The sequence below is a fragment of the Lepus europaeus genome, chromosome 5 (genome assembly GCF_033115175.1).
Source record: "Lepus europaeus isolate LE1 chromosome 5, mLepTim1.pri, whole genome shotgun sequence".
In the NCBI taxonomy this organism is placed as follows: Eukaryota; Metazoa; Chordata; class Mammalia; order Lagomorpha; family Leporidae; genus Lepus; species Lepus europaeus.
Genome location: NC_084831.1, coordinates 120,995,555 through 121,022,938, shown reverse-complemented (window position 1 = coordinate 121,022,938; position 27,384 = coordinate 120,995,555). Strand labels below are relative to the sequence as shown.

Below are 27,384 nucleotides of genomic sequence, written 5' to 3'. Positions count from 1 at the left end.
CTAATTTTAGCATACTTTTAAAAATGTCTTTAACAGGTTATTACTTGCACATAAATTACAGCATCATTTTCCAGTCTTAAAAGTAGTTGCTTTACATTCTTAGATAGTGTTTTTTTAGATATCATCATCTTCTTACTGCTCCTCTAAGGACTGTTTTTAAATAAATAAGCCTCTAGAGCTGATGATTTTCAAGCCATAAAGATCTGTATCTTTATTCTCTTTATATATGGAATGTTGTTAAGAACAGCTCTGCTCTGTATGAACAGGAAATTCAAACAGATTTTTAAAAATGAAAAATGAGAATCTTCCTGAATGAAGTTTTATTCCAGTCTCTTGTTAAGTCCTAAGAATAGGCTGCTGGCCTCCATTACTTTCAGGAAATGAAAAATGGCTCAGAAGCTAAGTGAGCTAAGCCATCTCTCTCTCAATTGTTTCAGTTTCTCAGGAATTGCTGTACAATGCTGCCAATAACGATCTCCGGGGATCTGACCCCCATTCCACCTCCCACTGCCTCCTCTGCAGCTCCAGATGCCACCAAAAGAAGGAGCTTTGAAGAAAGTGCCTGTACCCTCTTTTACCCTGAGGTGGGTGAGGCCAGGCAGGGTGATTCTCAGGATATCCTGATGATCAAAGGTATAGTTGAAGCCTTCATCAAGACTTTCTCAAGAAATTTGGGAAACGTTACCAAATAGTGTAGAAAATGAAGACAGAGCTCAAGAATGGATGGCACAAATGCCATCTAAAATATAGTATGTGATGACACACTTGGCACTAAATAAGCTCCTCGAGGGCAGAGACTAATATTTTCTTACATCTCTCCCCCCACCTTCACAAGTCTTGCATAACACCAAGCATGTAAACTATACTCAGTAGATGCTAGTTTACGACTGAGAGAGAAGACTTTATAAAAAGTGCTCTCATACTCCTTCTTTCCTGGAACTTAACCTACAGTTGTTTACCCATTCAACTGGAATGGTGACTAAGACAGTTTAATGATGTCTAAAGCTTCTTGCCCACTGTTGTCTTCATCTTGGCTGTGTATATGGATAGACTATATGGTGAAGTTTTCAGGACTAATATCTGAACTTAAGTCTTCACTGGTGCCTGGGCTTTTGCATCTTACATGTTTCATTGTGATATTTAGCTCTTTAGTGGAATTCTTATGTGAACCACACTCCATTACACTGTTGGTTTTAAAAATCCCTTTGTATCTGATTTTCACATTCAACCATAAACAGTCTTGCTTCCTGTACATCAGTCATCACTGTGTTTCAGAAGTAGAATGTACTATCATATCATTTTCCAAAAATACTCTTAACTTGTTGTTCTTGAATGCCATCACAGTCTTACATCCCACCTGAACAACTGCCAGTAACCTACTAAAAGAATATTTACACTGACGTGATTTAACTACTTAGTTAATTCAAAAGTCATAGTCTATTGTTTCTCTTAGAGAAAGGTAAATATTAGAAACTTGGCTCCATCTATTTCTTCTGTCCCCAAGTTGTGTTTAGTGAATTATTCACTTCTTCATTAAGGAGTTAACTGTCATTTAAAGGCAGATCCTTTAAATCACATCTTCAATTGTTTGATTTCTTGTACCTTTTATGCCTACAGTTATATGTAAGACTTTTTGTTTTTAATTTTTTTTCAAATTAAAAGTGAACACTTAAGAGTCCTACCATTTTTTTTTTTTACAAACATGAATATTCTTCATATATTCTCAATAGGTGACTTTTTAGGTTATAATGAAATGGGTATGAAAACCAAGTATATTTTATTTAGGAAAACAAACTCATATATTAGATGTGTTCAGTTTTTCAGCAGTTGTTAGGATATTGCTAAAAATTATGAGACTTTTGAAAACAAATCGAGTTTCTTTGTATTCATCATGAGTGTTTAGTATATAGCCAAGGTACCTTAATTGTATGGCTTTAAAGAGGATTTTTTGTGTTTTATGAATAAAGTGATAGAATCTTCTTCCAGAATTTGTTATAGAGGAAAAACAGAATGAGGAAATGAATACTGTGAGTTAGATAGAACGTAGATATAAAGTTTGACCTTTTAGTTTTAGCTCTGATTCTATTAAATGAAATGCTTAAGGATGACCTACTTTACTCATATCAGCTATTTCTAACTATTTTCATTGTAACTTTTTTGCCTCTTTATATGATAAACTTTAATCAGTAATCAAGAACAGATTTTATGAATCTTGCAAATACTTTTATCTATAATATTTCATAGTGATAATACATAAAATCAAATCATATTCTGTTCCTTCTTCCACTGAAACTAGTTTTCTTGTTAATGTAACAAGAGAAGTTGTATATAATGTATAAGACCTGTGAAATTCTGTCATCAACATCTAATGACATTTGTTCTGTTTATTTTCCTCTCAATGTCAGCTTGCCAGTTACTTTTTTCAAAGATTATTTTATTTGAATATCAGAGTTACAGAGAGAGAGAAATATCTTCCATCTTCTGGTTTTACTCCCTAGATGGCTACAACGGCCAGACCAAAGCCAGGAGCTTCATCCAGGTCACCTGTGTGGGTAATAGGAGCCCAGAAACTTGGGCCATCTTCCACTGCATTTCCCAGACCATTATCAGGGAACTGGACTGGAAGTGGAACAGTCAAGAGATGAACCGGCGCCAATATGGGATGCCGACATCACAGGCTATGGCTTAACCTGTTAGGCCACAACACTGGCTTCTCAGCTTGCAAGTTGTATATATTAATACAGGGACTGGCATTGGCAGCAACTAAATATTTTTACAGCTCTAAACAGAGTGGTTTGACATTATTTTTAGACTTAAAATTCCCTGTGATTTCTGTCTTTCTATCTTTCCAGGTTCCCAGTCAACTTCAGATAAACCCTCCCAGCGATCATCAGAAAGCACAAACTGTAGCCCTGCCCGAAAGAGGTCTTCATCTGAGAGTACTTCTTCAACAGGCTAGTGCTGTTTTGTTTTCTCAGACTTTCTCAAGACAGTTTCCCATCTGTTACTTGTGAATGACATAATACTGTTATAAAAAACACAAAAGTGGTCTTGGTATGTGAGAATCAGTAACAATGTACATTGAAACAATATGAGGGACTGACATTGTGGTGTAACCAAAAAAGCCACCACCTTTAACACCAGCATCCCATATGGGTGCCAGTTCAAGTACTTTTTTTTTTTTAAGATTTATTTATCTATTTTTTATTTGAAAGAGTTACAGAGAGAGGTAGAGGCAGAGAGAGAGGTCTTCCATCCGCTGGTTCACTCCCCAGATGGCTGCAATGGCCAGAGCTGAGCCAGTCCAAAGTCAGGAGCCAGGAGCTTCTTCTAGGTCTCCCCCATGGGTGCATAGACCCAAGGACTTGGGCCATCTTCCACTGCTTTCCCAGGCCATAGCAGAGAGCTGGATCTGAAGAGGAGCAGCCAAAACTAGAACCGACACTCATATGGGATGCCAACGCTTCAGGCCAGAGCTTTAACCCACTGCACCACAGAGCTGGCCCCACTGCTTTTCTTCTGATCCAGCTCCCTGCTAATGCACCTGGGAAAGTGGAAGATGGCCCAAGTACTTGGGCTCCTGTACTTTGTTTGTGTTTCTCCCCCAACCGCACCTCCCAAAAAAAAGCCTAAAAAGACGATGATGTTCTTAGGTAGGCTTAAAGAATTGGGATAATCTTTATTGATGTTATTAGGGGATATTGGGAGTAAAAGTAATATATATAAAAGGGGAGAATAGTGAGTTTAAGAAACTAAATGAAAAAGCCAATGTTAAAATAGAGTTTTTTAATGTAAGGTTGGAAAAGTTGGTGGTGATATATGGAGCCTTAAACACAGGTGAGAGGTTAGGGAAACTTTAAGCATGCCAAGAACTGACATGTCTTCTCTTAAGGTTCCAACTCTATGTCTTTGAATAGGAGAGCTCACATGGCTCATAGAATATTTCTTTCATCAGTACAAGATTTCACTGTCAAATTGTATCAGTGTAGTAGTAGTTAGATTTCTTTATTGATTACCTTCAGTTAGAAGCTCTTTATTTGTACCATCATACCAAAGGTTTAGTGGTATGCAAACATCAGTGATCTCTCATGCTCCTTTGTTTTTAGATGACTTTAGGGGACTTTTTTTTTCTTAAATATTTATTTATTTATTTGAAAGTCAGAGTTACATAGAGAGAGGAAGAGCTAGAGAAGGAAAGAGATCCTCCTTCCACTGGTTCACTCCCCAGATATCCATAACAGCTGGAGCTGGACCAATCAAAAGTCAAGAGCCGGGAGCTTCTTCTTGATCGTTCACATGGGTGTAGCGAAGGACTTGGGCCACTTCCTCTGCTTTCCCAGGTGCATTAGCAGGGAACTGGATTGGAAGTGGAGCAGCCAGATCTTTTGCCAGCACCCATATGGGATGCTGGCTTGCAGAAGGCAGTTTTACCTACTATGCCATAACACTGGTCCCTAGGGAGACTTTTAAACTTTTTAATAATCCGTGATAGTTTCAGTGGTGTCAGCCTAGACCCAGGAGAAGAAACTAAGTATACAGTCCAAAGTGCAAGCTAAGAATGGTTTTTACTTTTTATTTTGATTTAAATAAAATTTTTAATTTGAGAGAGAGAGCATTCCCAAGTGTTGCTTAACTCCCCAAATGTCTGCAACAGCTGGGACTGGGCTTGGGTCAGAGCGAGGAGCACAGTCTAGGTCTGCCATGTGGTGGCAGGAATCCAGTTACTTGAACCATTACCACAGCCTGCCAAAGGCCTGCATTAGCAGAACACTAGAGCTATGAGTTAGAGCCAGAAGTCAAACCCAGCTATTCCATTAGGGGATATGGGCATCTTAGTCATCAACTAAACATCCACCCTGATTTTTACAGTTTTTAAAAATATTTATTTATTTATTTATTTGAAAGGCAGAGAGAGAGAAGTCTTCCATCCACTGGTTCACTCATATAGCCACAATAGCTGAGCTCCACTGATCTGAAGCTAGGAGCCAGGAGCTTCTTCCCGGTCTCCCATGTGGGTACAGAGGCCCAAGGACTTGGGCCATCTTCTGCTGCTTTCCCAGGCCATAGCAGAGAGCTGAATCAGAACTGGAATATCTGGGACTCAAACCGGCACCTATATGGGATGCTGGCACTGCAGCCAGCGGCTTTACTCACTATGCCACCGTGACGGCCCCTGGTTTTTACATTTTTAAAGGATTGGGGCCTGCTCTGTGGCTTAGTAGGTTAAGCCTCCACCTGCGATGGGAGCCCTGACTGCTCCACTTCCAATCTAGCTCCCTGCTAATGCACCTCGAAAAGCAGCGGAGCATGGCCTACATGCTTGGGCCCCTGCTCCCACATGGGAGACCTTGAAGAAGCTCCTGGCTCTTGGCTTTGGATCTGCCCAGCTCCAGCCTTGTGTTTGTATGTTTGTATGTGTGCACACACACGTAGTTTTGTAAACTTCAGTTTGGCATGAATAACATTGCTCATGGTGAATGTATAAATCAGAAGAGGGAAAGAAACCTAAGAAACATTAGCACTTGAGAAAGAAATGTAAGAAAAGATGTCAGTGAATGAGATTTAAATAGGAAAAATCAAATAGTATGAGTCATAGAAGCATAAAAATAGGGAAACCACAGAATAAAAAAGACTAGTGGACATTAAATGTCACAACCAGATAAGAAAGATTTGAACACAAAGTGTCAAATGACTGGGAAGATAAGAAAAAAAAAAAATCTAAGGATATAAAATAAGAAAAGTTAAGCCACTTGAAAGAGAGAGGGAGATTTTAAAATTTAGGTGACAGTCAAATTAGATCTCTTTATTTCCAATAATGTTATAAATTAGATGTTCAGAACAAATGTCTTGGTGCTTAAAACCTACAAATACTAGAAAGAATATCTTGTGGCGTGAGTGAACTTTGAAGGAAGTAAATAGAAAACCAGAAACTGTCAAAGCAATTCAGCAGAGATGAAGTGTTAGAATTACCTGACATCATATTGATCCTTGGTGCCTGAAAGCCTGATAATTGGAATGCATCCAGGTACAAGAGACCAACAGCAAAGGCTAATATGCTAGCAGGACAAAAGATCACATCAGATTCCCATGCGTAAATCTGGACGCCATCGCCCACTCCAAAGTGATGCTTATCAGTGTAAGAACAAATAGAAGTAGATCTGTCACAGAAAAGGGTAGTCCTTGTTTCAGTTTTGGCTCTGGAAGTCACAGAAACAAAAGAGTTCCCAACCACAAGGTCATGCTAACCCTTTATCTTACATGCAGATATATGGTGTGTGAGACCTAGAAAAAGTTTAAATTAAAATCCATCAGAGGGGCCGGTACAATGGCATAACGGATAAAGCTGCCACCTGCAGTGCCGGCATCCCATATGGGCACTGCTTTGAGACCCAGCTGCTCAACTTCCGATCCAGCTCTCTGCTGTTGCCTGGGAAAGCAGTACAAGATGGCCCAAGTCCTTGGGCCCCTGCGTGGGAGACTCAGAAGAAGCTCCTGGCTCCTGGCTTCAGAACAGCGCAGCTCCAGCCATTGCAGCCAATTGGGGAGTGAAACAACAGATGGAAGACCCCTCTCTTTCTCTCTCTCCTCTCTCTGTGTAACTCTGACTTTCAAATAAATAAATAAATCTTAAAAAAAATTCATCAGAGGTCAGTAGTAGTCCCAGTTAACACTGCAATGTCAAGTGGAAATACTCTAGCAAACTTCTATTAAATATAAATATAAACATTTCAGTTCTTTTGATCAACATAGCCTCAATCTTGGTTGACCTAGCAATCTCATTTATTCCACATAAAAAGACATTATTCTATAATTTAAAGGCAAATAACTGGAATAATGTCCTGCTCTTTTAGGTTTCTTCAAAGGAATAAAGTGTTTCTGAAACATCTGTTTAGTAAACTGAGGTTTATAAACAGCTTTAGAAGCCAAAATAATTCACATTTTTGGACAAAACTCAGGGCGCATCTTGGAACTAATTTCGATATTTTGGAATAAATCATGGCTATCTTATGCTAACAGAGTACAACTTTACTATCAGCTGTAGTTGTTATTATTGCCAAGAGCGTATAGTAACAAAATTATTGATGAGTAAAATCCAAGTATTTCTTGAAGTTTAAAGATTTATTTATTTATTTATTTATTTATTTGAAAGAGTTACACAAAGAAGGAGAGGCAGAAGAGAGATCTTCCATCCGCTGATTCACTCCCCAATTGGCTGCAATGGCCAGAGCTGCACTGATCCAAAGCCAGGAGCCAGGAGCTTCTTCTGGGTCTCCCACACGGGTGAAGGGGCCCAAAGACTTGGGCCATCTTCTACTGCTTTCCCAGGCCATAGCAGAGAGCTGGATCGGAAGTGGAGCTCTTAAACTGCTGGCCATATGGGATGCCGGCACTGCATGCAGCTATTTTTGGTTTCTCAGAGATTTGAATAAACACTGAAGATCTTATGGTTAGGCAAAAATCCACAGTAATTTGTACTTCCAAAAGATAGAAAACCCTACAGTAGTGCTTTGTAGAATCATTTCATCTTTCTTTAGGTGGTGTGCAAATATTGTTACACTGGTGACAGAGGCAGTCCTTTTATAATTACATTATTGAGCAACTACTATATTTAGTGAAGCATTTTAAGGTTAATCAGAGCAGACTTTCATAAACTTCAGATTAAGGTTTAAAGGCCCTTTATATTCCATTGCTAAAGACGTTCTAAGTAGGAGGAGAAAAAACATTATGATGTTTTTTTGAAAACATTTGTTTGCACATTACTAACAATGTAATCTTGTGCAAGTTATGTAAACTATTCAAGCCATAGCTTTCTTATCTATGCATTGAAGCTGTTTCTGTTTACCTCGCAGACTGATGATGAGAATTAAAAAATGTGTGTGAAACTCCAGCCACTAAGTCAGTTCGTGTAAATGTTAATTTTTATTGTTACTGCTGCTTTGCTCTTCTCCCATTATTATGAGTTTATAGAAAATAGAGTATCAGATGAAAGGGAAACAAGTACATTTGTAAAGAATAAAAAGAAGATTGCAAAGGTATTTTGGCACATTTAATGAGTAACATTAAATCTTTGCTGAGTAGTAGACCCTGCTCACAAGGAGTAGAACTCATTTCCCAGGAAACTGTGAAAAGAGAAATCACCATAGTTAACACGTGGCCAAAAACATTCGAACTCTGGCTGTCAATGTAGACGGTGTCCTAGGAGTGATCATGAAGACTCATAAACATTCTGCCTCAGCAGGCAAAGATATACCTGGAATGAAGGCTACATTGGAGCAACACTACTGGAACTGCAAATAATACAAGTAGCTTAAATTATTCTATTTAAATGTTTACATATATTTTTGTTTGTTTTTCACCCTTTTTTTGAGGCAAAGAGAAAGCAAACTCCCACCTGCTGATTCATTGCCCACAGATGTCTGGGACTGGGCCAGACTGAGGCCAAGAGCCAGGAAGTCAGTCCAGGTCTCCCATGTAGGTGGCAGGGACCCAATTACTTGAGCTTTCATCACCTCCTCCCAGTATCTGCATTAGCAAGACCCTGGATTCAGGAGGCTTAGCTGAGTGTTGAATTTAGGTGCTCTAATTTGGGATGCAAGGATCTTAGCTGTAAGGCTAAACACCTGTACCTTTAGTAACTTTATTATTATTATTATTATTATTATTATTATTATTATTTTTCATGTTGTTTGAGAGACAGAAATCTTCCATCCACTGGTTCACTCTCCGGATGCCTGCAACAGTTCTGCCCAACGCAAGGAGCCTGTCCTTCAGTCTGAATCTCTCAAATGGGTGGCAGGGACACAAGTGCTTGAACCGTCATCTGCTTCCTCCCAGAGTGCACATTAGCAGGAAGCAGGGTCTGAAGCACAGCAGCATGGACTGAGACCATTGGCTGGGAGCTGGATCACAAGTGGAACAGGGACTCAAACCAGCACTTACGTGTGATGCCAGCATCACAGGCAGCGGCTCAGCACGCAGCGTTATAACACCAGTCCCTCAGCTGTAACTTTTATCATTGAAAAATACAGGATCTGAAATGGAAATTTCACTGAGTGGGATAACAATTGATTAGCTACTACAAAGAAGACATTACTAAATTTGAAGAAATGCTAATAAAAGCTATCTAAAATGAAATACAGAGGAGGAAAAAAAAAACTCACCAAAAAATGAATGAAATTTCAATGGCCTGTGGTACAATATCAAGAAGGTTATCATTCGTGGCATTGAAGTCTCAAAAAGAGAGAGTTGAGATAGAAAACACTGGAATAAATACCTTTTTTTTCACACTTTATTTTTTTTTTATTAAACTTTTATTTAATGAATATAAATTTCCAAAGTATAGCTCATGGGTTACAATGGCTTCCCCCCTCCCATAGCTTCCCTCCCGCCCGCAACCCTCCCCCCTCCCGCTCCCTCTCCCCTTCCATTCATGTAAAGATTCATTTTCAATTCTCTTTGTATACAGAAGATCAGTTTAGTATATATAAGGTAAAGATTTCAACATTTTGCCCATATAGCAACATCAAGTGAAAAAACTACCATTGGATTACTAATTATAGCATTAAATAGCAATGTACAGCACATTAAAGACAGAGATCCTACATAATTTTTTTTCAAATTAATTAATTTTCTATGCCATTTCCATTTTAACACCAGGTTGTTTTTTTTTTTTTCATTTCCAATTCTCTTTATATACAGAAGATCACTTCAGTATATAATTAGAAAAGACCTCATCAGTCTGTGCCCACACAGAAACGCAAAGTATAAAAATACTGTTTCAGTACCAGTCATAGCATCACTTGGCTTTAGATGACACATTAGGGACAGATCCCACATGGGGTGTAAGTACACAGTGACTCCTGTTGCTGACTTAACAATTTGACACTCCTGTTCATGGCGTCAGTAATCTCCCTAGGCTCTAGTCATGAGTTGCCAGGGCTATGGAAGCCTTTAGAGTTCGCTGACTTTGATCTTATTCCGATAGGGTCATAGTCAAGGTGGAGGTTCTCTCCTCCCTTCGGAGAAGGGTACCTCCTTCTTTGATGGCCCCGTTCTTTCCACTGGGATCTCACTCACAGAGATCATTCATTTAGGTCTTTTTTTTTTTTCCATGATATCTTGGCTTTCCATGCCTGCCATATTCCCATGGGCTCTTCAGCCAGATCTGAATGCCTTGAGGGCTGATTCTGAGGCCAGAGTGTTGTTTAGGACATCTGCCATCCTATGAGTCTGCTGTGTATCCCACTTCCCATGTTGGATCTTTCTCTCCCTTTTTGATTCTATCAGTTAGTATTAGCAGATACTTGTCTTGTTTGTGTGATCTCTTTGACTCTTAGAGACCTATCAGAGCTATCAATTGTGAGCTGAAATTGATCACTTGGACTAGTGCGATGGCATTGGTACATGCCATCTTGATGGAATTGTGTTGGAATCCCCTGGCACATTTCTAACTCCACCATTTGCGGCCAGTCCGATTGAGCATGTTCCAAATTGTTCATCTCCTCCCTCTCTTTTTCCTCTCTTAGATTTAACAGGGATCACTTTTCAGTTAAAATTTAAACACCTAAGAATAATTGTGTGTTAATTACTGAGTTCAACCAATAGTACTAGAACAACAACAACAAATACTAAAAAGGATAAAGTATTACATTGTACCTCTAAAGTCAGGACAGGAGCTGATCAGTTCATTGTTGCTTATAGTGTCCATTTCACTTAAAAGGTTTCCCCTTTGGCGCTCAGTTGTCACCGATCAGGGAAAACAAATGATATTTTTCTCTTTGGGACTGGCTTAATTCACTCAGCATGATGTTTTCCAGATTGCTCCATCTTGTTGCAAATGACTGGGTTTCGTTGTTTCTTACTGCTGTATAGTATTCTATGGAGTACATGTCCCATAATTTCTTTATCCAGTCTACTGTTGATGGGCATTTGGGTTGGTTCCAGGTCTTAGCTATTGTGAATTGAGCTGCAATAAACATTAATGTGCAGATGGCTTTTTTATTTGCCAAATTAATTTCCTTTGGGTAAATTCCAAGGAGTGGGATGGCTGGGTTGTATGGTAGGGTTATGTTCAGGTTTCTGAGGAATCTCCAGACAGACTTCCATAGTGGCTTAACCAGTTTGCATTCCCACCAACAGTGGGTTAGTGTCCCTTTTTCTCCACATCCTCTCCAGCACCTGTTGTTGGTAGATTTCTGAATGTGAGCCATTCTCACCGGGGTGAGATGGAACCTCATTGTGGTTTTGATTTGCATTTCTCTGATTGCTAGTGATCTTGAACATTTTTTCATGTGTCTGTTGGCCATTTGGATTTCCTCTTTCGAAAAATGTCTATTGAGGTCCTTGGCCCATCTCTTAAGTGGGTTGTTTGTTGTGTTGTTGTGGATTTTCTTGATTTCTTTGTAGATTCTGGTTATCAGTCCTTTATCTGTAGTATAGTTTGCGAATATTTTTTCCCATTCTGTTGGTTGCCTCTTCACTTTCCTGACTGTTTCTTTTGAAGTACAGAAACTTCTCAATTTGATGCAATCCCAAATGTTAATTTTGGTTTTGACTGCCTGTGCTGTTGGAGTATTTTCCAGGAAGTCTTTGCCTGTACCTATATCTTGCAGGGTTTCTCCAATGCTCTCTAATAATTTGATGGTTTCAGGTCGTAGATTTAAGTCTTTAATCCATGTTGAGTGAATTTTTGTGTAAGGTGATAGGTATGGGTCTTGCTTCAAGCTTCTGCATGTGGAAATCCAATTTTCCCAGCACCATTTATTGAATAGACTGTCCTTATTCCAGGGATTAGATTTGGATCTTTGGTCAAATATAAGTTGGCTGTAGATGTTTGGATTGATTTCTGGTGTTTCTATTCTGTTCCATTCGTCTATCCATCTGTTTCTGTACCAGTACCATGCTGTTTTGATAACAACTGCCCTGTAGTATGTCCTAAAATCAGGTATTGTGATGCCTCCGGCTTTGTTTTTGTTGTACAGGATTGCTTTGGCTATTCGAGGTCTTCTGTGTCTCCATATGAATTTCAGCATCATTTTTTCTAGATCTGAGAAGAAGGTCTTTGGGATCTTGATGGGTATTGCATTGAATGTATAAATTGCTTTTGGGAGAATAGACATTTTGATGATATTGATTCTTCCAATCCATGAGCATGGAAGATTTCTCCATTTTTTGGTATCCTCTTCTATTTCTTTCTGTAAGGTTTTGTAGTTTTCATCGTAGAGATCTTTAACGTCTTTGGTTAAGTTTATTCCAAGGTATTTGATTGTTTTTGTAGCTATTGTGAATGGGATTGATTTTAGAAGTTCTTCCTCAGCCGTGGCATTGCCTGTGTATACAAAGGCTGTTGATTTTTGTGCATTGATTTTATATCCTGCTACTTTGCCAAACTCTTCGATGAGTTCCAGCAGTCTCTTAGTAGAGTTCTTTGGGTCCCCTAAATAAAGAATCATATCATCTGCAAAGAGGGATAGTTTGAGTTCGTCCTTCCCGATTTGTATCCCTTTAATTTCTTTTTCTTGCCTAATAGCTCTGGCCAGAACTTCCAGAACTATATTGAATAGCAGTGGTGAGAGAGGGCATCCCTGTCTGGTACCAGATTTCAGTGGAAATGCTTCCAACTTTTCCCCATTCAATAGGATGTTGGCCGTGGGTTTTTCATATATTGCTTTGATTGTATTAAGGAATGTTCCTTCCATACCCAGTTTGCTTAGAGTTTTCATCATGAAAGGGTGTTGTATTTTATCAAATGCTTTCTCTGCGTCTATTGAGAAAATCATATGGTTTTTCTTCTGCAGTCTGTTAATGTAGTGTATTACGTTGATTGTTTTGCGAATGTTGAACCATCCCTGCATACCGGGGATGAATCCCACTTGGTCTGGGTGGATGATCTTTCTGATGTGTTGTTGCATTCTATTGGCCAGAATTTTATTGAGGATTTTTGCATCTATGTTCATCAGGGATATTGGTCTGTAATTCTCTTTCAATGTTGCGTCTCTTTCTGGCTTAGGAATTAAGGTGATGGTGGCTTCATAGAAAGAATTTGGGAGGATTCCCTCTTTTTCGATTGCTCTGAATAGTTTGAGAAGAATTGGAGTTAGTTCTTCTCTAAATATCTGGTAGAACTCAGCAGTGAATCCATCTGGTCCTGGGCTTTTCTTTGTTGGGAGGGCCTTTATTACTGTTTCAATTTCTGTGTCAGTTATTGGTCTGTTTAGGTTTTCTATGTCTTCCTGGCTCAATTTAGGGATGTTGTATGTGTCCAAGAATCTGTCCATTTCTGATAGATTTCCCTGTTTGCTGGCATACAAGTCCTTGTAGTAATTTCTGATGATTCTTTTTATTTCTGCGGCGTCTGTTGTTACGTTTCCCATTTCATCTCTGATCCTATTGATTTGGGTCTTTTCTTTTTTTAGTTAGTTGGGCCAATGGGGTGTCAATTTTGTTTATTTTTTCAAAAAACCAGCTCCTCGTTTGGCTGATTTTTTGTAATGTTTTTTTGGATTCAATCCTGTTGATTTCTTCTCTGATTTTAATTATTTCTCTTCTCCTACTGGGTTTGGGTTTGGTTTGCTGCAGATTTTCTAGATCCTTGAGATGACTTGAAAGCTCATCTATTTGGTGCCTTTCCAATTTCTTGATGTAGGCACCTATTGATATAAACTTTCCTCTTAACACTGCTTTTGTTGTATCCCATAGGTTTTGATATGTTGTGCTGTTATCCTCATTTACTTCCAGAAAATTTTTGATTTCTCTTTTAATTTCTTCTATGACCCATTGTTCATTCAGGAGCATGTTGTTCAATCTCCATGTGTTTGCACGTGCTCTAGGGATTCCTGAGTTGCCAATTTCCAATTTCATTCCTTTGTGGTCTGAGAAGCTGCATGGTATGATTCTAATTCTTTTGAATTTGCTGAGACTTGCTTTATGGCCTAGTATGTGGTCAATCCTAGAGAGGGTTCCATGTACTGCTGAGAAGAATGTAAAGTCCTTAGATGTAGGATGAAATGTTCTGTAGATATCTGTTAGATCCATTTGGGCTATAGTGTCATTTAAATCTACTGTCTCCTTGTTGATCTTCTGTCCTGTTGATCTGTCTATCTCTGAGAGTGGAGTATTGAAGTCCCCCAGTACTATTGTATTGGGGTCTAAGTCTCCCTTTAAGTCCCTTAACAAGTCTTTTAAATAAGCTGGTGCCCTGTAATTAGGTGCATATACGTTGATAATCGTTATATCTTCCTGTTGAATGGATCCCTTAATCATTATATAGTGCCCCTCTTTGTCTCTCCTAACAGTTTTTGTGGTAAAGTTTATGTTGTCCAATATTAAGATGGCTACGCCCGCTCTCTTTTCATTTCTGTTGGCGTGGTATATCTTTTTCCAGCCTTTCACTCTCAGCTTGTATGGATCATTGTTGGATAGATGGGTTTCTTGTAAGCAGCAAAAGGATGGGTTGTGTTCCTTAACCCAATCAGCCAATCGGTGTCTTTTAACTGGACAGTTCAAGCCATTAACATTCAATGTGACTATTGAGAAGGAGTAACTTTGCCCTGCCATTTGCCAAAGATATTTTCTAGTATCTGGTTTGAGATTCCTGTGATCTTTTGCTGTGAGGTTTCCTTCCTTTACCTTCTTTCATATTGGTGACCGTGTTTCTGTGTTTCTGTATGTAACACATCTTTAAGCATCTTTTGCAGGGCTGGACGAGTGGCGACAAATTCTTTCAATTTCTGTTTGCTGTGAAAGGTCTTAATTTCACCTTCATTCACAAATGAGAGCTTTGCGGGATATAATATTCTGGGCTGGCAGTTTTTCTCTCTTAGTACCTGGGCTATATCTCGCCATTCTCTCCTGGCTTGTAGGGTTTCTGATGAGAAATCAGCTGTAAGTCTAATTGGAGATCCTCTGAGAGTAATCTGGCGTTTCTCTCTTGCACATTTTAGGATCTTTTCTTTGTGTTTCACTGTGGTAAGTTTGATTACGACGTGTCGTGGTGTGGATCTCTTTTGATCATGTTTATTAGGGGTTCTCTGAGCTTCCTGTACTAGGATGTCTCTGTCCTTCTCCAAACTTGGGAAATTTTCTGCTAGTATCTCACTAAAAAGGCCTTCTAATCCTTTCTCCCTCTCCATGCCTTCAGGAACTCCTAGAACCCGAATGTTGGGTTTTTTAATAGTATCCTGTAGATTCCTGACAGTATTTTTTAGATTTCTGATTTCTTCTTCTTTTCTTTGATTTGACTGTTTCCTTTCCTGTTCTCTGTCTTCTAATTCCGATATTCTCTCTTCTGCTTCACCCATTCTGTTTTTAAGGCTCTCTAATGTGTTTGCCATTTGATCTATTGAGTTCTTCATTTCATTGTGGTTTTTTGTCACTATCGCAAATTCCTGTTCCACTAGTTTTTTCATTTCATTTTGATTCCTCCTTAATATTTCATTTTCACGGGAGAGATTTTCTATCTTGTCCATTAAGGATTTCTGTAGTTCAAGAATTTGTTTTTGAGAACTTCTTAATGTTCTTATCAATTTTTTGAAATCTGCTTCTTGCATTTCCTCTATTTCTTCATCTTCATAGTCTTGCATTGGCGTGTCTTGTTCACTTGGGGGCGTCATAGTGCCTTCCTTGTTCTTGGTACCTCCGCTTCTATGTTTCTTGCTTGGCATGTTAGAGATAATTTGTGGTGTTTTTGTTTTTGTTTTTTTTCTCTCGTTATACTATGCCTCTAAGTGAGCTGTCTGCTTTGTTGGAGCCTTAGGGGCTGTGATGGGTGTGGCCAGAGAGCTATGCTTGTTTCTTGAGGTTTAAGGCTGTGTAAAGAGCGACTCTCCCAGATTACTTGCTCCTTGCTGGCTCGCTCTCTCTCTCTTTTTTTTTTTTTTTTTTTTTTTGACTCAGTTGGGAGTGGAGTTGAGGGTAGTTGAAATCTGGCCTCTGTGAGTATTCGTTTGATCTACCCCTGGGACCATACACAGGGTTTATGCAGCCCTCAATGTGTTCTCCAGTTTCACTAAAGATACTGAGTTTGGCTGAGCTTTACATATGTAAAATCGCGGTGCTCTTTGTTTTGCTTGGTGAGTGAAGGGAGAGGCCTCTGTTCCCCCTCCCCCCAATGTCTCGGACTTCTCAGGTCTTTGTCTTACCCTCCTGGGCTCCCACACTGGCGAGATTCTGTGGCTCTGGCTCCTCTCCCGCCGCTGCCGCTCGGCTCGTCTCGGTTGGTTTTCCACGCGGTGGGTTCCCTGTAAGTCCTCTGTGTCTCATCCACAAGATCCGGAAGCGTTTCCTCTGCAGTTTTTTTCTTGAGTCTTTTCCTGAGGCTCTCCAGCAGGTTCAGAGCCGGCTGAACCGCGATCCAAACTCCGCGCCTTTTTTCACACTTTATAAAAGCTGTAACCTACAGGTCCATGAAACTCTGCAGATTTTATGTGGGCTAAATATACACACACAAACACACATCAAGGGATATCGTCAAATTTCTGAAAACTAGTGATAAAGAGAATATCTTAAAATTAACCTGTAGAAATAAAACAAATAACTATAACGTAGAAAAACATAGCAACAACTTATAACAGATATATTGTCAGGAATTTTGTAGGCCAGAACAGAATGGTATTATGTCTTTCAAGTGCTGGGAAAAAAAATCAGTTGTCAATAGAAATTTCTTAAATTTTATTAATTTATTATATTTATTTGAAAGGCAGGAGAGAAACAGAGACAAACAGACATACAAATAGAGGGAGATTTCCCATCTGCTGGTTTACTCCCCAGATGCGGACAACAGAGAGCGCTGCGCCAGGCTGAAGCTAGCAGCCAGGGACTCGGTCCAACTCTCCCAAGTGAATGTCAGTTGCCTGAGTACTTGAGCCATCATCTGCTGTCTCCCAGAGTGCATGTTATCAGGCAGCTGGAATCAGAAGAGCTAAGACTTGAACCCAGACACTTCAATATGGGATGTACACATTCTAAGTAGTAACCTAATTGCTATACCAAATACCTATCTCTCAAAATACAATTCTTGGGGCCAGCGTTGTGGCATAGCGATTAAAGCCACCGCCTGCAGTGCTGGCATCCTATATGGGTGCCAGTTCGAGTCCCACCTGCTCCACTTCTGATCCAGCTCTCTACTATGGCCTGTAAAGCAGTAGAAGATAGCCCAAGTCCTTGGGCCCCCTGCACCCATGTGGGAGACCCAGAAGAAGCTCCTGGCTTCAGATCAGCTCTGCTCTGGCCATTGCTGCCAACTGGGGAGTGAGCCAGCTGATGGAAGACCTCTCTCTGCCTCTCCTTCTCTCTCTGTGTAACTCTGACTTTCAAATAAATAATTAAATCTTTAGAAATAAATCCATCTTTTTTTTTTGACAGTGCTGCCGGCGCGTGGTCTCCCATGGGGTGCAGGGCCCAAGCACTTGGGCCATCCTCCACTGCATTACCGGGCCACAGCAGAGAGCTGGCCTGGAAGAGGGGCAACCGGGACAGAATCCGGCGCCCTGACCAGGACTAGAACCCGGTGTGCTGGTGCCGCAAGGCAGAGGATTAGCCTATTGAGCCGCGGCACCGGCCATAAATACATCTTTTAAAAAAAATACAGTTCTTTAACCAGTGAAAATATCCTTCAAAAATAACAATAGAAAAATAAAACAAGAATTTGTTCCCAACAGGCTTAAAGCCACAGAAGTGCTAAAGGAAGTTCTTTGTTTAGAAGTTATCAACAAATGGGAAAATATTAAACACATTTTTCTCATATTCTTTTGAAGTGCATGTAGAATTAGTTATATCAAAATACCTTCATATTCTGGATGATAAATATCTTCATAAATTTTAAAAGAGGGGGCCAGTGTTGTGGTGTTTTGGCCCCCTGTCACCCACGTGGGACAGCTGGATCAAGCTCCTGGCTCCTGGATTCAGCCTACTCCAGCCCTGGCAGTTGTGGCCATCTGGGGAGTGAACCAATAGATGGAACATTCCCTCTCTCTCTCTCTCTCTCTCTGTGTGTGTGTGTGTGTGTAATTGTGACTTTTCTAAGAAATCTTTTCAGGCCAGTGCCATGGCTCATTAGGCTAATCCTCCGCCTGTGGCGCCGGTACCCTAGGTTCTAGTCCCTGTTGGGGCACTGGATTCTGTCCTGGTTGCTCCTCTTCCAGTCCAGCTCTCTGCTGTGGCTCGGGAAGGCAGTGGACGATGGCCCAGTTCCTTGGTCCCTGCACCCGCATGGGAGACCAGGAGGAAGCACCTGGCTCCTGGCTTCAGATTGGTGCAGTGCACTGGCAGTAGTGGCCATTTAGGGGGTGAACCAGAGGAAGGAGGACCTTTCTCTCTGTGTTTCTCTCTCACTGTCTGTCTGTAAAAAAAAAAAAGAAAGAAATCTTTTCAAAAAAATTTTTAAAGATGGAACTCATATGGAATATATTTTCTGACCCTACCAGAGTTAAATTAGAATTCAGTAACACAGGATATCTTGAAATTTGTCAAGTTGTGGAAGTTAAGCAATATACTTGTCAAAGAGTAATTCTCAAAAACTCTTTTCACTTTAAAAAATAGAAGAAAAAATATTTTTGAATGAATAATTTAAAAAATATGCAAAATTTGTGGAGTTAACAGCTAAGACTATATTTATAGCTAGCTTTATTTTTAAAAAAAAAAAATTATCTATTTAAAAGAGTTAACAGAAGAGCAAAAGAGAGACAGACCTTTCATCCACAGGTTTACTCCCCAGTTCACTGCAGCACCCAGGACTGGGCCAGGGCAAAGCCAGGAACTTCATCTGGGACTCCCATGGTGGCAGGGGCCCAAACACTTGGGCCATCTTTTGCTGCTTTTACCACATCATTAGCAGGGAGCTGGATCAGAAGTGGCAACCAGGATACAAACTGGCACCCACATGTGATGCTAGTGTCACAGGTGGCAGGTTTACTAGCTATGCCACGTCAGCCCATGTAGCTTACATAATTATTTTTTTTAACGTCTAAATCAGTGATCCAAGCTCTCACCCTTAGGAAGCTAGAAAAAAGAACAAATTCAACCAATATTAGAATGAAGATAATATAGGCCAGCTTTGTTGTGCAGTGGGCAAAGTTGCCATCTACAATGCCAGCAACACATCTTAGAGCACTGGTTCAAGTCCTAATTGCTCTGTCGCTGATCCAGCTCCCTGCTATTGTGCCTGGGAAGGAGAGGCATGTAACCCAAGTATGCGGGCCCCTCCTTATATGGGAGGCCTGGATGGAGCTCCTGGCTCTTGCTTTGACCTGGACCAACACTGGCCATTGCGGCCATTTGGGATCTGAACCATGGGTGCCTGCTCTCCTTGTCTCTGTTTCTCTCTGTCTCTGTCTCTTTTCCTCCCTACCATTCATCACTCTGACTTTCAAATAAATAAATCTTTATTAAAAAATGTAGAAAATGGTGAAGACAGAAAAAAATGCAAAGGCCGGTGCCGCAGCTCACTTGGCTAATCCTCTGCCTGCGGCGCCAGCACCCCAGGTTCTAGGCCCAGTCGGGGTGCCAGATTCTGTCCCGGTTACTCCTCTTCCAGGCCAGCTCTCTGCTGTGGCCCGGGAAGTTCAGTGGAGGATGGCCCAAGTCCTTGGGCCCTGCACCCGCATGGGAGACCGGGAGAAGCGCCTGGCTCCTGGCTTCGGATCAGTGCAGCGCCCGCAGTAGCAACCATTTGGGGGATGAACCAAGGGAAGGACGACCTTGCTCTCTATCTCTCTCTCTCTCACTGTTTAACTCTACCTGTCAAAAAAAAAGAAATAAAAAAGCAAGAAAATCAATTAAAACTAACAGTGGTTCTTTGAAAAAATCTCTAACCAAATGACAAAGAAAAATCAACGTAGAGGCCGGCGCCGCGGCTCACTAGGCTAATCCTCCGCCTTGCGGCGCCGGCACACCGGGTTCTAGGCCCAGTCGGGGTGCCAGATTCTGTCCCGGTTGCTCCTCTTCCAGGCCAGCTCTCTGCTGTGTCCAGGGAGTGCAGTGGAGGATGGCGCAGGTCCTTGTGCCCTGCACCTGCATGGGAGACCAGGAAAAGCACCTGGTCCCTGGCTTCGGATCAGCACGGTGCGCCGGCCGCAGCGGCCATTGGAGGGTGAACCAACGGCAAAAAAGGAAGACCTTTCTCTCTCTCTCTCTCTCACTGTCCACTCTGCCTGTCCAAAAAAAAATTCAAAGCCCAAATAAAATTCCTTTAATTGGGGCCAACGTTGGTGTTGTGCATTAGGCTACCACCTGCAAAACCAGCATCCCATATGGACAGTGGCTTAAATCCTGTCTGCTCCACATTGAATCCAGCTCCCTGCTAATGCACCTGGGAAAGCATTGGAAGGTGGCCCAAATCCTTGGGCCCCTGTACCCATGTGGGAACCTGGAAGAAGTTCTTTGCTCCTTGTTTCGGCCTGACACAATCTTGACCATTTGGAGAGCAAACCAACAGATGGAAGATCTCTTTCTCTCTCTTTCCCTCCTTCTTCCCAGGCTCTATGTAACTGCCTTTCAAAGAAATAAAAATAAATCTTTAAAAAAACGTTTAGTCAAAAGCCTTCCAAACATAAGGAAAACGTAATCCTCTTTACATACTCTTTCAGAGAACATAAGCACTTCCCAGCTCATTTTATTACGCGGTATATCTTTGATTCTGAAACCAGGCAAAAGTGTTTCAAGAAAACTAGACCAATATAGTTTCTCAATTAATTATGTTGTGTAAAAGTGGGTAACATACTGTAACCAAGTGGGTTTATTTTGCAAATGCAAAGTCTGTTTACTGTTGGAAAATCAAATGATGTATTACATGAAATTAAATGAGAAAATTATATAAGTAGATATATGACACATTTGAGATAACAACATTCTTGATTTTAAAGCAATTTTTAGATAATAGGAATTGAGTTAAAATGAAAAAAGGCATTAAAGACAGATGGGAAAAATTGAAGGGGAAAAAATTCAAACTTTTTACAGCAAAAATAACTCCATTCTCCGTGAACTTTTTTTTTTTTTTTTTTGAAGATTTATTTATTGGGCTGGCGCCATGGTTCACTTGGTTAATCCTCCGCCTGTGGCGCCGCCATCCCATATGGGCACCAGGTTCTAGTCCCAATTGCTCCTCTTCCAGTCAAGCTCTCTGCTGTGGCCCAGGAGGGCAGTACAGGATGACCCAAGTGCTTGGGCCCCTGCACCCATATGGGAGACCATATGGGCCATCTTCTGCTTTCCCAGGCCATAGCAGAGAGCTGGATCGGAAGTGGAGCAGCCAGGTCTCGAACCCGTGCCCATATCGAATGGCAGCACTGTAGGCAGTGGCTTTACCCACTACACCACAGCGCCAGCCCCTCTATGAACCTTTTGAAGTACCCTCGTATACACTCCTATATATATTTTAAAGGTTTTATTTATTTATTGAGAGATAGAGTTACAGACAAACAGGGAAATAGAGAAACTTTCATCTGCTGGTTCACTCCCCAAACAGCCTCAACTGCTGAAACCGGGCCAGTCCAAAGCCAGGAGCTTCTTCTGGGTCTCTCATGCGGGTTCAAGGGCCCAAGCACTTGGACCATCTTCTACTGCTTTCCCAGGCCATAGCAGAGAGCTGGATCTGAAAAGGAGCAGCCAAGACTAGAACTGGCACCCATTTGGGATGCCAGCACCGCAGGCCGAGGCTTAGCTCACTGCATCATTTTTCCAGCCCCTCCCATGTATATTTTAATTTTCAGATTACTTTTTTCAAGGTTATTTATTTGAAAGGCAGAATTACAAAGAGAGAGGAATAGAGAGCGAGATTTTCCATCCCCTGGTTCACACCCAAATTCAGTTCCACTGAAGGTTAACTATTTCTTGTACTATGTAGTCATATAAAGTCACTGAGTGCTCTCTGAATAAACAAGTTTACAAAATCATTGGACCATCAGCTTAATAAGGTTTATCTAAGACCACTTAGTTTCTAATCTTTACTGAACATTTGAAATATCTTTGAAAGTTTGCAGAAATATGTCTTAGGGAAAAACTATGCATGGATTTCAAATTCTTCCCCCTTTATTTCCATTTTTAATTCTATTTTCAACAAACTTCTTGAAAATGCTTTCTATAATCTTTATAACAGTTTATATGAGTGTTTGTCTATTCTAGTAATAAAACTTTCTAAAAGAAAAATTTGACAACAATGAGTAGTTTTTTCATAATAAGCCTTTTCCTTGAGCTTTTTGATGATCTCTCATGTTATCCATAATTAAAGGTTAGATCTTCATTCAGCATTTAACTATCAATTCCCTTGACTGGAACTTCTTTTTTAATAATTAAGCACTTTTTCTGGTTGTTCCTTAACTACTAGAGAAAGTTGCTGTTTTTAATCCACATATTATTGGGAATATAGGCCCACTTTGATTTTATTTTGCTTATTTTCATATACTTTATTGAAGAAAATAAACTAGCAACTTATCTATGAAAGACAAATGCATATGGCATTATGACATTTAATCTTCCTATGGAAAATAGAACAGTATTTCTTGTCTTTGATCTGTGTGTTATTGTTGTCTTTTTTAGTAAATGGAGTTCCCTCTCGAAGCCCAAGATTGATTGCTTCTGGAGATGACTCTGTGGATAGCCTGCTGCAGCGGATGGTACAAAATGAAGACCAAGAGCCCATGGAGAAAAATATTGATGCTGTGATTGCAACTGCCTCTGCAGCACCTTCCTCCAGTCCAGGACGTAGCCACAGCAAGGAGCGGACGCTAGGAAAGCCAGACAGCCTTCTAGTGCCTGCAGTCCCCATTGACCCTTGCAGTAATAGCATCTCACTCCTTTCTGAAAAATTGACAAGCAGCTGTTCCCCTCATCATATCAAAAGAAGTGTAATGGAAGCTATGCAGCGCCAAGCTCGGAAAATGTGCAATTATGACAAAATTTTGGCCACTAAGAAAAACTTAGACCACGTCAATAAAATTTTAAAAGCCAAAAAACTTCAAAGGCAGGCCAGGACAGGAAATAACTTCGTAAAACGCAGACCAGGTCGACCTCGGAAATGTCCTCTCCAGGCCGTAGTATCAATGCAGGCATTCCAAGCTGCCCAGTTGGTCAGCCCAGAATTGAACGAAGGTGAAGAGGCAGCAGCACTACACCTCAGTCCTGATACAGTTACAGATGTAATCGAAGCTGTTGTTCAGAGTGTAAACCTGAACCCAGAGCATAAGAAGGGTTTGAAAAGGAAAAGCTGGCTCTTGAATGAACAGGCCAGGAAAAAGCAGAAGTCATTACCAGAGGAAGAAGAGCAAGAGAATAATAAAAGGTAATTTCTTGTTTAAAGTACTACTTGAGTAGAAGAAATTAGCTTTGTATAGTTGTAACATATCTACATAGACAAATTAGTCAGTTAATCTTACAGACTTCTGTTTTGTTCTCTGTAAGGCCTGTTCTTTTCAAAAATTCTTATTTATGGCTATGTCAAGTTATAAATAATTAAGCAAGAGATGTAATAGTCCAGCCCAAACCCCTCACTTTGTAGATGATTAAGGCCCAGAGAAATTATGTGTTTTACCCAATAGAGAGTAGTGTAAGTAGAATTATTTTTACTATTACACTATTTATCTTATCTTCTTTGTGCTCCTCTTTTCAGTCATCAGATAAATTTTTAAGTCTTCTGGAATTTTCAGCTTACTTTGTTGATAGTTTCCTTTTCATTCATAATTTTACTTTTTTTCTAAAAAATATACAGCAGAAATCAAGAATCACAGATACACAAAGAAACCTAATCCTTTTGTTGTGTATCCAAAGAGATTCTTTATTTTCCTGAAGATATATTTAATGTTTCTCCCCAGTGTTTTTATTATAAAAAGTAAATCAAACTTACCATCATAACCATGTTTTAAGTATAAATTTCAGTGTTATTAAGTACATAATGTTATGTTGCCATCACTATTTCTATAGTTCTTTTCTTTTCATCTTGCTAAACCAAAACTTTACCCATCAAACAGTAACTCTCATTGTCCTAGCCAGCCAGCCTCTCACCATTATCGATCTACTTTCTGTCTTTGTGATTTGACCACTCTGTGTACCTTATGGAAGTGGAATCATACAGTATGATGACTGGCTTATTTCACTGAATAGAAAACCTTCAAGGTTCATTCAGGTTTTGGCATGTCAGAATTTCTTTTTCTTTTTATTCTGAATAATATTGTACTTCATTAGATCTGTGTTTACCTCATTTTGCTTCTCCATTCTTTCATCAATGGATACTTTGGTTGCTTTAACTTTTTACTATTCTAAGTCATGCTCTTTTGAAAATAGAGTAAAACTATCTCTTCGCTGCCCTGCTTTCAATCTTTTTAGGCATGTACTCAGAAGTAGAATTGCTGAATCATATTCTGATTCTATTTATAATGTTTTGAGAAACCACCTTATTTTTTTCCTCTGCACTGTGCTGTTTTACATCCTTGTCCACAGTACACAGGGACTCCATTTACTTTACATTCTAATCAATACTTGTAATTTTCTTTTTGGTTTATTTGTTTTTTGATAAGCAACCATCCTAATGGATATGAGGTAGTATCTCTTTGTAGTTTTGATTTTCATTTCCTTATTAATGATGTTGAGGAACTTTCCATGTGTTTATTGGCCTTTTGGTAATCTTTACGAGAATGATTATTCAGCCGGCACCGCGGCTCAATAGGCTAATCCTCCACCTTGCGGCACCGGCACACCGGGTTCTAGTCCTGGTTGGGGCGCCGGTTCTGTCCCGGTTGCCCCTATTCCAGGCCAGCTCTCTGCTGTGGCCCGGGAGTGCAGTGGAGGATGGCCCAAGTCCTTGGGCCCTGCACCCCATGGGAGACCAGGAGAAGCATCTGGCTCCTGCCTTCAGATCAGTGCGGTGCGCCGGTCGCAGCGTGCCGGCCGCGGCGGCCATTAGAGGGTGAACCAACAGCAAAGGAAGACCTTTCTCTCTGTCTCTCTCTCTCTCTCTCACTGTTCACTCTGCCTGTCAAAAAAGAAAAAAGAATGATTATTCAACTTCCTTGCCACATTTTTTTTTTTTTTTTTTTTGACAGGCAGAGTTAGACAGAGAGAGACAGAGAGAAAGGTCTTCCTTTTGCTGTTGGTTCACCCTCCAATGGCCGCTGCTGCCGGCGCACCGCGCTGATCCAATGCTAGGAGCCAGGTGCTTCTCCTGGTCTCCCATGCGGGTGCAGGGCCCAAGCACTTGGGCCATCCTCTGCTGCCCTCCCGGGCCATAGCAGAGAGCTGGACTGGAAGAGGAGCAACCAAGACAGAATCCGGCGCCCCGACCGGGACTAGAACCCGGTGTGCCGGCACCGCAGGCGGAGGATTAGCCTATTGAGCTACAGCGGCACCGGCCTTCTTTGCCAGTTTTTTAATTTGTTTGCTTGGTTTTTTTGTTACTGAATTTTAGAATTTTGTATTCTGGGTATTAGTCATTTATTAGGTATATAATTTGCAAATATTTTATTCTATGGGTTCCAATTTTATGCTGTTGATGCTGTTCTTTTGGTGTTTAAAACTTTTAATATTTATGAAATATCTGTGTGTTTTTGCTGCTAAACTCTGCTAATAAAATAGTATGGTACCTATATAAGAACATATATCAAGAACATATATCTATATCTTGCATATGTCATATCATCAAGAGATTCTTGAGAAAGACGCCAAAACCATTCAGTGATAAAAGAGAGTTTTCTCTACAAATGGTGTTCAGAAAACAGGAAATGTTTTCTGAAAAGTACATGGAAAAGTACAAAGTTAAACCTTTATCTTACACTGTGTTCAAAATTTAACTCAAAATGGAATAAATACCTAAATAAATGTGAGGTCTAAAGCTATAAAATCTTAGAAGAAAATACAGGGCAAAAATGCTCACGTTAGAACCAACCTTGCATTGCGGAGGGTTAAGCCACCGCATGCAACACCAGGATCTTTTATGGGAGCACTGTTTCAAGTTCTGGATGTTCAGCTTCCAGTCCAGCTCCCTGCTAATGCACCTGGAAAAGTAGCAGAGGCCCCGGCTGCCTTCTGGGGGTATTAGCAAGAAGCTGAAATGGAGAAGGGAACATCCAATTTCAGATTTAGGCATTCTAAGCAGAAGCCTAAGTACTCTATAAAACCTGCCACTACATCTTGCTTATTTACATTTAGCTCTTTAAATTACTTGAAATTCACTTTTGTATTATATATGACTTAAAGGTTTTAGTTTTCTTCTTAACTATTCAGATGGTTATCCTACCAATATTCATTGATGAATATATCCTTTCCCTACTTATTTGAAATGATCTGTTTATCATGTATGAAATTCTTATGGGCCAGCGCCGTGGCTCAATAGGCTAATCCTCTGCCTTGTGGCGCCGGCACACCGGGTTCTAGTCCCGGTCAGGGCACCGGATTCTGTCCCAGTTGCCCCTCTTCCAGGCCAGCTCTCTGCTGTGGCCCGGGAAGGCAGTGGAGGATGGCCCAAGTGCTTGGGCCCCTGCACCCGCATGGGAGACCAGGAGAAGTACCTGGCTCCTGCCTGCAGATTGGCTCAGTGTGCCAGCCACAGTGCGCCAGCCGCGGTGTCCATTGGAGGGTGAACCAACGGCAAAGGAAGACCTTTCTCTCTGTCTCTCTCTCACTGTCCACTCTGCCTGTCAAAAAACAAAACAAAACAAAATCTTATGTATCTTTGAGTCTTAGTATATTTTTAAATGGTTTATATTGTTTTCTGACAGTCCATTTTGCTATCATTGTCAATACCACTTTAATTACTAAGGTTTTTTTGGTTTTTTTTTTTTTTTTTGGCCAGGCAGAGTTAGACAGTGACAGAGAGAGAGAGTTATAGACAGTGAGAGAGAGAGACAGAGAGAAAGGTCTTCCTTCCCTTGGTTCACCCCCCAAATGGCCACTATGGCCAGCGTGCTGCGCCAATCCGAAGCCAGGAGCCAGGCGCTTCCTCCTGGTCTCCCATGTGGGTGCAGGGCCCAAGCACTTAGGCCATCTTCCACTGCACTCCCGGGCCACAGCAGAGAGCTGGACTGGAAGAGGAGCAACTGGGACAGAATCCGGTGCCCCAACTGGGACTAGAACCCGGGGTGCTGGTGCCACAGGTGGAGGATTAGCCTAGTGAGCTGCGGCGCTGGCCAATTACTAAGGTTTTAAAACACCTACAAGGAGAGTGAGTTCACCATAGTGCCTTCACTATAGTTTCAAATATTTCTATCATTCACTTTAGAAAGGGGCACCTTAAAAATGTGCTTTAAAAAGTTGATCTTACTTCAGATTACCCTTTCTGTTTCAGCAATTTCTAGCTTATGGTCAGCAATATTAAACATTTTTCTGTAGGATGGTATGCTGGGATTTGAAGAGCTTTTGAAGGCAAAGATAGAATTTCTGCCCCCAAGGCCGGCGCCGTGGCTC

At 40.8% G+C, this 27,384-nt stretch overlaps 1 protein-coding gene across 7 annotated transcripts in view; it reads left to right on the top strand.

Moving 5' to 3' along the window:
- ASH1L (ASH1 like histone lysine methyltransferase) overlaps nt 1–27,384 on the top strand; it is a 236,081-nt gene that overhangs the window by 100,845 nt on the left and 107,852 nt on the right. For 6 of the 7 annotated variants that reach the window (XM_062192444.1, XM_062192440.1, XM_062192439.1 and 3 more), the window contains 2 exons: nt 2,853–2,954; nt 22,531–23,272. In XM_062192444.1, the coding sequence (XP_062048428.1) occupies nt 2,853–2,954; nt 22,531–23,272 (844 nt within the window). The remainder of the gene's footprint in view (nt 1–2,852; nt 2,955–22,530; nt 23,273–27,384) is intronic. The other variant, XM_062192443.1, reaches the window with a different exon arrangement.